We start from the raw sequence: 10,739 nt of genomic DNA on the forward strand, positions 1-10,739 counted from the left end.
AGAAGTGAACGGTACTATTATCAGCACACGATGCATCTGACTATGAGGTATTTCACAATTTGAGACACAAATGGGACCAAGTGTGTGACCCTGATAATATTTACAACACAGCTCTTTCTTTCTGTGGGACTCAAACTTTACCTGTTAAACCTACTTACAAACCAGATAATTTTTTTCTGCTGACATACCCCTTGCTAAATTTATATTCCATATGTGGAAATGGAGTCTGGAGTTTCTGAATGAACTTATTAACATACTTGAATAATGGTTAAGAGCATGGAATGGTGGGTTTCAGAAATGGGGAAATGAAGCAGGAAAATCCCTTATTCAGGACATCAGACTGAGAAATAAAGCTAGATGGCATTTGACAGTATTAGTTCATCCCAGGTGCTCTTTCCATTAGCTATGAGCCAGTGCAATAAAAACGAGGCTTCACGGGATGCTCAGTCACAACCCAGACAACTGAGTATTACTCCTAAAACATTTCAGTATCTGTGGCATTTGGGAAAATAAAAGTTTTGCCTCCTTGAGTATCTGGTTTTTATCATTTTTTTTTTTTTTTTTTTTTTTTTTTACAAAGTATGACTAATGCCTCTTTGTAAAATAATAGATATAAATACCTAAAACTTGGGGCATCTGGGTGGCTCAGTCAGTTAAGCATCTGACTCTCTATTTCAGCTCAGGTCATGACCTCTGGGTTCTGAGATCGAGCCCCACATCAGGCTCTATGCTGGGTGTAGAGTCCACTGGCAATTCTCTCTCTCCCTCTCCCCCTCCTCCTCTGCTCCCACACATGCTCTTTCTCTCTAAAAAAACAAAACCTAAAACTTAAAAAAGATACTGTGGTTGTAGGTTTTTAATAAAGGGATTCAGTCCCAACTGCAGCCTGAGAATATCAGGGGGACTGCTGGTTTACAATGCAGCCAGCCCCCTCCTGTGGAAACACAGTGTGCCAACTTTGCTATGTCCAATAGTGGGGACCCAACAGTGAAACAACGCTTCCCTGGTACCCAGCTAGGAAGAGGACTCTCAGGGGCATGTTCAATGATAGAGAAATGCTTAGAATGTCTTAAGTGGAGCTCCTGCCTGGGCCGTGTGTCCTCAGTTTGGGGATGATGGGCCATGGAATGGGATCCCTCCATCACGGTTAAGAGCATCACCACTCAGCCGATCCCAGGCTGGGATCCCAACTCCCCCTGCGAGCTGTGTCCTCAGTGGACAGAGTCGGCCCTTCTCTGCTCCAGTTTCTCCATCTGCCAAGTAAGCATGGTGCCTACCTCGACATGCTGTTGTGAGAATTATGATAAAATGCATGATAAGCACCTTGCATAGTGTCTGGTACTCATGAACACTCAGTAAAAAAATAAGTACAGAAAATAAGCTGTTAGTTATGTCCGATTATTGTTTCTATTTTTTTATACTTTTTGACAATTTACAACACTTCAGCCATACAAACAACTACCTAAGATCAATTTTGTTAAAGGTAAGTACGTAGGAAATGACAGTGACCTGGATGGAGTCGGTGGTATTAGAAAAGGTGCTGACTTGGCACAAATCTTAAAGACTGTGTATTTCAACTTGCTTGTTTTTATAGATGAGGGAACAGAGGCCCAGAATGGTGACTTCTACTGCAAGCAGAGAAGAGACCCCAGATTTCCACACTAGGCAAGGATGCACCCATGAGACCAAGGCAGGCCTCTCTTTTATGAGTGTGTATGATGTGATGATGTTAACTGAGTCAGTGGAGAAAGGCAGGGATGTAGAGAATAGGAAGAATAGAGACTGCCAAGGATCCCAATATGGAGACCATCATGGGGAAGTCAGTGAGAGAAGGCGTTCTGATGTAAAGGAGAGCAGATGTTTAGTTTTCAAATTTGTCCGCTTGGAGAAATATCTAAGTGGGTTTCACCTATGGGAAATTTCCTATCTAGAAGTGGAATCTTGGTGTTAGGGCTGGGCCAGGACTAAGGACCTGGGAGAAGAACACACGGAATTAAAAGATGCAGCTGTGTTCAACACACTTTCCAGTGCAAGAGACCCAAGGGTCCCGAGCTGAGCTGAGAGGGTCCACTGAAATTAAAAAGAGAAGACAGAATGCCACCGAGGAAGGGGGATATTGGGCTAAAGAGCCAATGACTTGGTATCAAGGTGGGCGCAACCATCATGTCTGAAATTAGGAAGGAGGCCAGGTAAAATAGTTGGAAAAAGAAACTAGATGTCCTTTGAATTTGACTAGGAGGCAGCCATCAACAAATAAAAAAGCAGTTTCTGGGGTGGGAAATGAAGCAGCCTGAATCCCTTATTCAAGAAATTAGGCTAGGAAATAAAATAGGAAGGTATTTGATGATAGTTGGGAGAGATGGCAGAGCAAAGTAATGGCTTATTCAAGATAAAGGACTCTATGAATATTTGAAAGCAGAAGGGAAGAGATGAAGGAGGAGAGATTAAAGCTTTGGGGAAGTAGAAGATAAACCCCGAATAAGAGTTCTCGGGAGGCAAAACAGCAAGAGATCAAGGCAATGTTGACTACTCACTAGCATCAAATCCTCCAGACATCTCTCCCTCTTGATATGTTGAATGCTCTGAGTTTGAAGTTATGTCGGAGCTTTGGGAAGACTTAGGGTATTTATAAGGACTTGAAAGTTCCACTTACTCGATTTCATTTTATAAATGAAACAATTAATGGCAAACTGAAGTTTGGGGTCCATTTCCTCTGGTGTGGTGTGGCTTGAACTTCCCCCACGCACTTAGCACAGCTGGCATTAAGTCATTACCTGTGTTATTATTTGCTTAGAGCCTTTCCTTTTTGATGGATCTAAATAGCACACAGGGAAAGCTCACATGTGTGCTTTAATCCAGCTCCCAGCAACCTCTGCAGGGCCAAACATAGTGTGGAAGTCTGATAAATATTTGTGAAACGGGTGAATAAAGGAATGAATTAGTGAGTGGCCTCTCCCACAGAAAGCAAACTTGCATCCAGGGAGATAATGCAGGATTTGCCTTATTCTCTGGAAGTGAATCAGGCAGTTTAACAAGTGCATTGCCTCTTTAACAACCATGTGGTTAAGGACCTGGGGCTTTTCCTGAAAGCATTTCCAGTATCTTAAAAAATCATCACACACTCCAAAGATATCATGAAAACTAGTAGAAGAATCTGTCCTTGAATGCAGATAAGAAGCAAATTTAACTGGAGAGTGAGATAGTATGCAACATATTTATACTTTCTCAATGGCAATTTGCTTCTACTTTCCTATCCGTGAAATGGGAATAATCGTTAAGAGGTGCTGAACATAATTAAGATTGCAAAGTACTTTTAGCAGAGTCTGATGCATTAGGGTTAACTCTGAGTATTATTCCATCATTTACTTTCTCTAAAAATTAAGTTTCCAACCTTGTATATTATTTTTATTATAATGCAATTAGATTACTAAGAGGGCTGACCTTTTACAGCTTTTCCATCTAAAAACCTTACTACTCATCCAAAGCTGATAAGGTCCAAGATTCAGGAGGCATTACTACATCAAGTGCAGTCTATAAATACCTGTGGACTGCCTAAATCATGATTTAATATTAAAAGAGTCTTCATTTCACCCTCACGAAAAATCCCAGGCTCAGGAAGGCTAAGCGACTTGCCCAGCCTCACCCAGCATCGGCAACTCAAATCCAAGCTTTCTGATGGCTGCCTCAAGTAATTTCGCATATCTGTAGCTGATTGTAGTTCTGATTTCTTTCTTCTTCCATCAGGAAATGATGATCAGAAGCCCTCCACAGAATGGTTTCTCATCGTGCTTGTGGCAACCATCTGCTTCATCCTGTTAATTTTCACTCTCATCTGTAAAATGTAGGTATTTTTTTATTTCAATGTTTCCAATGAGGTCTGAGTATTGAATTTTTACACTTCTGCCATGCATCCGCTAGGGTGCTTGTTAGCAGTTGGAATTACAGCACTTTGCTGTCTTTTGGACAGCCTTTCCAAGATGAGCAGGGACCAAATTAAAAAGTGAGAAACATCTTTAGGTGATTTATGGAAACCAGACAGAGCATAGCAGGGCCCCTCAGCCATTACACACCCTTCTTGAATTTGATAACAGTGTATTCATTTCTGTGAAGCTTTTTACTTTCATGTTCTTTTGATTCCTTTACTGCCTTCTCAGTATTTGGTGTTCTTAGTTGAGCACTAGCAGACTCCTTTTATAGCTTGGGTAAAGGAAGGCAGCCCCCTGGAGACTGAAGTCACCCCAGTGCCCACGGTATGATCTCCAATTAGAAGGTGTTGACTCCTACCTTCACCCTTTGTTCACCTAGTCCCTGAGTGGCTGACTGTCCTTTGGTCAAATACAGACTGTAGAAAGGTCATGCAGATCTGGTGAACAATCCATGAGCCTGCAAATGCCCCATAAGAACTCCTCACCCACTTTGGCTCTAAGTAAGGCAAAGAGCCATTTAGGAGGTTTAAGAACATGTTCTGTCTCAGCCCTTTCATAATTTAGAAAGTTACTTAGGTTTGAAAGAGCTTCATTATTATAAATGTTATATGCTGTGGGTTGGAGGGTGGCAGTTCAAAGCAGAGGAACACCAAAGGCAACTCTGTGAGCCAGCACGGTTGAGTGAGGGGGCTAGAGCCGGCATCACAGAGAGTGGTGGGGCACCAAGGGCTTACAAATCACCCATGTTCAGAAATTAGGCTTGAAAACATGCACCAACGTGAAGTGGTTACCATCATATCTTTCTTGGATGATTCAGAAGCCACATCATAGCCCAACTAATATTACAATATAGATAAATATAATATTTGTAACTCTTGGTCAATAAAGTTTTTAAATTTATAGAACAGCAGGTCCTGAGATTCAGTAGGTCAATTTGTAGAGCAGATACTGAAACACAAGAAAGGCTGCTTTGCTCACCTAATTTTTTGCTTTGCTCTGTTTTCAGAGGTCACTTATGGGCCAGGCTGTTTCCCCCAGTTCCGGCACCGAAAAGTAGTCTTAAAGATTTCCTTGTAATCATCAGCCCTGAGGTAATGTTGAAGGCTCTCATGATGGGTCCTATCTGCTCGGGGTTGGGTCTCCAGAGATTAGTCATCAGGTTATTGGTTTTGCGTATTCCAGGGCAGAGTGTCTATCCAGGGGGGCCAGTGACTTGATGTTGCTCTAGTCGTTCTGCTCTTTGGCTCAATATTATGTTACATAGGTTCACTACTGTCTTGGAGAATTGGAAAGGTCCTACTCAGCTATAAGTGTCCTCACCAGTCAGACTGGAATTTTTTCTATCAGCCGTCTCTTAACTGAGCTTGGGCAATTCCTTCAACCCCATGAGCCCTGACTTCTTTTTCTGTATAGTCAAGGGCCATAGATGAGATGGTCCAATGTTCTGTTTAGCTCTGATGTTTCTGCACATGGACACCCTAATCAGTAACATTTTTCAGAGGAACTTTTCCTAGTTACTTAGTAAAAAAACAAACAAACAACAACAAAAAAACAGAGAAGGCAAATGACTTCCCCAAATATGCATTTCCTGAGGCCCTATTTGCCATTCAGAGCACTTAGGCTTAACTGAATGCTCACCTACTCATGACTGCCCAAGTGTTTTAGCATCATTTTGTTGGAGAAAAAAAAAATCATCCTTTTCCCACTGAGTTGTGTCGGCATCTTTGCTGAAGATCAGTTATCTATATATGTGTGGGTCTATTTCTGGACTATCTACTTGCTTTCATTGATCTATTTGTCTATCATTATACTAAAGCAGTCTTGATTACTATAGCTTTAGTGCAAACCTAGAGATCAGGTTAGTGTAAGGCTTCCAAACAGGATTTTTTTTTAAAAAAGATCTATTTATTTAAGGGGCTCCTGTGTGGCTCAGTCAGTTAAGTGTCCATCTTTGGTTCATGTCATGATCCCAGAGTCCTGGGATTGAGCCCCATATTGGGCTCTTTGCTTGTGGAGAGTCTGCTTCTCCTTCTGTCTGCTGCTCTGCCTAGCTTGTGCTCTATCAAATAAATAAATCAAATCTTTAGAAAAAAGATTTATTTGAGAAAGAGAGAGCACATGAGTGGGAGAGGCAAAGGGAGAGCGAGAGAGAGAATCTCAAGCAGACTCCATGCTGTGCGTGTAGCCCTAAGTGGGGCTCAGTCCCATGGTCCTGAGATCAGGACCTGAGCCAACACCAAGAGTTGGAAGCTCAACCGACTGAGCCACCCGGGCACCCCCAAACATGATTTTTTTCCAAAGTTATTCTGGTCATTCTAGGTATTTTGTTTTGCATTCCCATATAAATTTTAGAGCAACTTTATTAATTTCTACCAAAAAAGCTGCTGGGATCTTGATTAGGATTGTGTTGTACTGTAGGTTAATGTGAAAAGAAGTGACATCTTAAAAATGAGTCTCCCGATCTGTAAACATGACATAGCATCATGTATCGACCATTAGATTTTCTTTATTTTCTGTCAGCAATGTTTTATGATTTTCAGTGTACAGTTATTATACACTTTGTCAAATCTGTCCTTAAATTAAGTGGTTATTTAGATTAGGGGTCAGCAAACTTTCTCTATAAAGATCCAGATTGTAAGTACCTAACAACCAAATGGATTCCCTCAACTCTTCAATGCTGCCATTGTGGTGCGAAAGTAGCCACAGACAGTATGCAAATGAAGGGGATTGGCTCTGGCCAATAAAACTTTACTTACAAAAACAGGCAATAAGCCAGATTCTATCCACAGGCTATAGTTTGCAGATCCCTCATGTAGGTCAAGCTATTTTCTTAACAAATTCAGTTTTCTAACGAAGTGCTTCATGAAGGGATGAATAAATTGGTGGTTGTAGGGCAGGTAAGGGTCAAACTCTGACTGAAATGGATCATTTTAGTAAGCTGTGACCTTTAGAGTTTTCGATTTGGGTGTTTGGAATAATTATAGACCACAGTAGTTACAAACCTAGTCAGGCAAATAACTGAGTCAGACAGAAGAACCACTCTGTCCTTACTTCCATCCCGAGTTCGCCTTTATCAGGGAATAGGGGCTTTGCTTTTGTTAACCCATAGCTTTTCTGGAGAAGAACGGACCCCAGTGTGAAACTTTGTTTTGGTTTCATCTGAATTTGTGCTGTCAATCCCTCCTTGCTCCAGCATACTCATCCCTGATAAACTACATCTGATTTTAGCAGCCCACGGAAGTCATTTGTCTTGTCTCTTAATGGAACATCTTAATGCTGGTATCTAATTTCCCTATAGAGCCCCCAAAGATTTTCTTTAATATTCTGAAGCTGGTGAAAGAAACTGGCTTAAGAGCTTATTGTATAAGCTTGTGGTTTGTTGTTAATTAAAATCAAGTCATGTGTGCAAAATAACAACTTGGGGGAGACAAGTTGGTTTCAAAATAAGCAAAGGATTAATGTCAGAGCTCAACATTGCTAGACTCCTCTTAGACAACTTACTTTCTTCTCACGTTGTTGCATTTCATGTCAAAAAAAAAAAAAAAAAGACATGAGAGACAGAGACCAACAGAGATAGCAAGTAGAACTCAGAAAATGAAGTATTGCCCCATAATGTTGTCTCCCTATGGCCTAAATGCTCTACTTAGGAGAATATGCGAGCAAGTTCAGAGCTGACCACAACCTGGGCCCTATGTAGCAGTGCCCCAGCCTGTAGCTTGAAGGTAAAGCCCTTCAGACTCACCCTCGGGGCCTCTGCTACAAGGTTGGGGGGGGGGGCAATTAGTGCTATCGGCAGTGATGATTTTGCATCCCACTAGGAAGCCTTTAGTGAGTGGGAAAGGAAGCTTTCTGCTTTCAGTTACAACCCGAGTCTCTGAGCTTGGTGTGGGTACCCAGAGTTCTGGGATTTGGAGGATATCTGCCATCCCTGAGCTCTCATTAAGCAAGTTTTTGCTTGTTCAGACCCAAGTCAGAAATTGTTTTGTAACGTTCAAGGGACCGGTACCAGCAGGGAGAGGTGGGATGGAAGATGGAAGGCCAAAAGTTGACCTTTATCAATTACAAAGAAGGCAGCTTTTTGTTTAAAACAAAAAGATGCATCCTGTGTTTTAGATTTGTTACAAACCAGTTTCCAGCTGTTCCTTATTTCTACAATGGTAACCAGAGAGGGTTCCTTCCAAAATGAAGTATAAACCATCAAATTCTAGTACCTAAGGCAGAGAGCACATCTGCTCTGTTTGTCACTGCATACTCAATGCAAGGCAGTGTCTAAGGTACAACAGGTATTATAGGTATTAAAAAATGTGTTAAATGAGGGGCGCCTGGGTGGCTCTGTTGGTTAAGCATCTGCCTTAGGCTCAGGTCATGATCTCAGGGTCCTGGGATTAAGCCTGAGTTGGGCTCCCTGCTCCCTCTCCCTGACCCCCTCCCCATGATTTTGTGTGTGTATGTGTGTGTGTGTGTGTGTGTGTGAATGCACAATGCACGCTCTCAAATAAATAAAATCTTTTTTAAAATGTGTTGAATGAGTAAACAAAGTAGAGAAATATCTCTTGTAGGTTATTTCTGTCACAGAGTTTCTCATTAATAACATTATAATGGCCCAACTTAGACAAATACATGTCCAAATTTAAGGGGAAACTACAATAAACTATGAATGAAAAGTGGTAGAACTATTCAATGATGTAGCCCAAGAACATATATTTTGAAATATTACATGATGTCACACAGAAAGCAATTTATGAAGCTGACTATCCATTTGCTTCATTTAATTGTAAAGGTAACTTTGTACCTAGAAAACAGGGCTGGAGAGAAAACAATGAGCTGTGTTTGGGAGACAGGGTGGGGGATAGATTTTTGTTTTCTTCTTATTTTCCATATTTCCTTAGTGAACATTTACTATTTTTATAAGGAAAATACACTTAAGGAAATAATTGTGAAGAAATTCAAGAGAACAAAGAGGGTACTACAAGACATCTAAGGGAGGATGTTTTGTTTTACAGAAAACTGTTTCCAGTGAAACAGAAATTGAAGTCATAAGTTACGTGGAAGAGTCTGGACTTGAGACCCTGGAAGATTCTGTGTTTTGATCAGCACTGTAACATTCTCAAAAATGAACTCACACTCACATGCCTCAGCGATAAGAAGAACAGGAACTGTTTCTTGGCTAAGAAGAGCTCCACATTTACTGAACACTCAGTTTAGCTGCGAGGCAATACACTCAGATGAATCTCTTAAAAGCATGGATTCCTCCTCAAAAACTCCTTGCTTCTCAGGGTGGTTGATCAATCTGACCATTCTGCCATGTCTTTTCTTCCTATGCTGCAGGGTACCAACGTCTCACCTGCCAATCTCCGTGCTTTACGTTACTTACCTCAAACTTTTGTGCAAGAGACAGTTTTTAAGGCTGATGTCAATTGGTGGGGCCCGCTTTATAGCTGAGGCTGCCAATGGTAATACTCAACTGAAATGTCAGCGAGAAAGCATTCTGCCCAGCCTGGAGTTAATTATGAGCTTAGATTCAAGGCTGTCTTTCCTAGAACAAGTGGGAGCCATGGTGCTTCCCCCCACTCCCGAGTTCTAGAATACTTTTTCTTTCAAGTCATGTGTGGGGGGGTGGAGGGCTATTTATGATTTAAGAAGCACGATTTGAGGCAAACTCAACCTGAAGAGCTAATATATCACTCCATTCCAAAGCAGAGAATAGGATTTTATTTGGGATTATAGTCTTGAAGGCAGCCTTGATTCTCGGGAATATACTGAGAAAGCCATTAGGTAGAATTGGGTTGGGAAAGGGATTACTTAATCAAGAAAGAACTTTCTGGAGAGATGTTTGCTTGCACATAGAGAGCAGCTTGTTGGGTGCTAGTCAAGGAGCTCTGGGTCCATCCTACGAGCATCCCTTCAAACATCCCGATCTAGGCATCCTCTCGACATCTTCCTATAGGAGTCTGCATGTAGACTGGGGGCCTTCATGATGGGCAGTGGGCTACAGATAGAACCAAGTGCATACAAGTGTGTCAAGGGCAGAGAAGAGGTAGGAGGAACAGTTAGTAATTGAGAGGACTCTAACAGTGCTGATGGAACCTGGCCCTGGAGTAGGAAGCTTAGGACAGAGAAAGGAGGTCACAGTGTTCCAAACCCCCGGTATGGCAGCATACTCTATATGTTTTTATTGCCTGTTTCCAAGTATTAGGGACTGAATATTTGCGCCCTTCCCCCTCCAATTCATGTTGAAACTCTACACCCCAAGGTGATGATATTAGGAGGAGGGGGGTGGTGGTCTTTGAGCAGTGATTAGATCATGAAGGTGGAAACTTCATGAAGGAAATTAGTGTTCTTTTAAAGGGACCCTAGGGAGTTTTCTTTCCTCTGCGTAAAGATAGGAGAAGTTGGCATTCTGCAACCAGTACGAGGGCTTTTCTGAGAACCCTGCCATGCTGACACCTTGAACTGGGAACACCAGACTCCAGAAATAAGAAATAAATTTCTGTTGTTTATAAGTCACCTGGAGTATGGTTCTTTGTCATAGCAGCCTGAGCTAAGATGCCAAGGGTTAGGAACTACACCAGGTACTTCACACACATCATCTCTAATCCTGAGAAGCCCACATCCTTTGGATCACTGCCCCATTTTACAGGTGCAATCACTGAAAAAAGTGCACAATGAAGGGTTGCGTACCAGGCTCGAGTAAGCCCAGTACTGTAGAAAAGACTGCTGGGAAAAAACTGAAGCCTGCTTAGAGATAAGACCAAGATGGCATGGCCCATCAGGGTGCTGCAATCACTGGCAAAATGATTATCTGACTGATCT

General features: G+C 41.8%; 1 protein-coding gene across 1 annotated transcript in view; it reads left to right on the forward strand.

Moving 5' to 3' along the window:
• Nucleotides 1-10,400, forward strand: part of IL5RA (interleukin 5 receptor subunit alpha) — a 37,081-nt gene extending 26,681 nt beyond the window's left edge. The window contains exons 10-12 of the mRNA XM_047710142.1: nt 3,745-3,841; nt 4,933-5,017; nt 8,930-10,400. Of these exons, the coding sequence (XP_047566098.1) occupies nt 3,745-3,841; nt 4,933-5,017; nt 8,930-9,016 (269 nt within the window). The 3' untranslated portion in view covers nt 9,017-10,400. The remainder of the gene's footprint in view (nt 1-3,744; nt 3,842-4,932; nt 5,018-8,929) is intronic.
• Nucleotides 10,401-10,739: the final 339 nt, after the last annotated feature.

This window comes from Lutra lutra, chromosome 1 (genome assembly GCF_902655055.1).
Source record: "Lutra lutra chromosome 1, mLutLut1.2, whole genome shotgun sequence".
In the NCBI taxonomy this organism is placed as follows: Eukaryota; Metazoa; Chordata; class Mammalia; order Carnivora; family Mustelidae; genus Lutra; species Lutra lutra.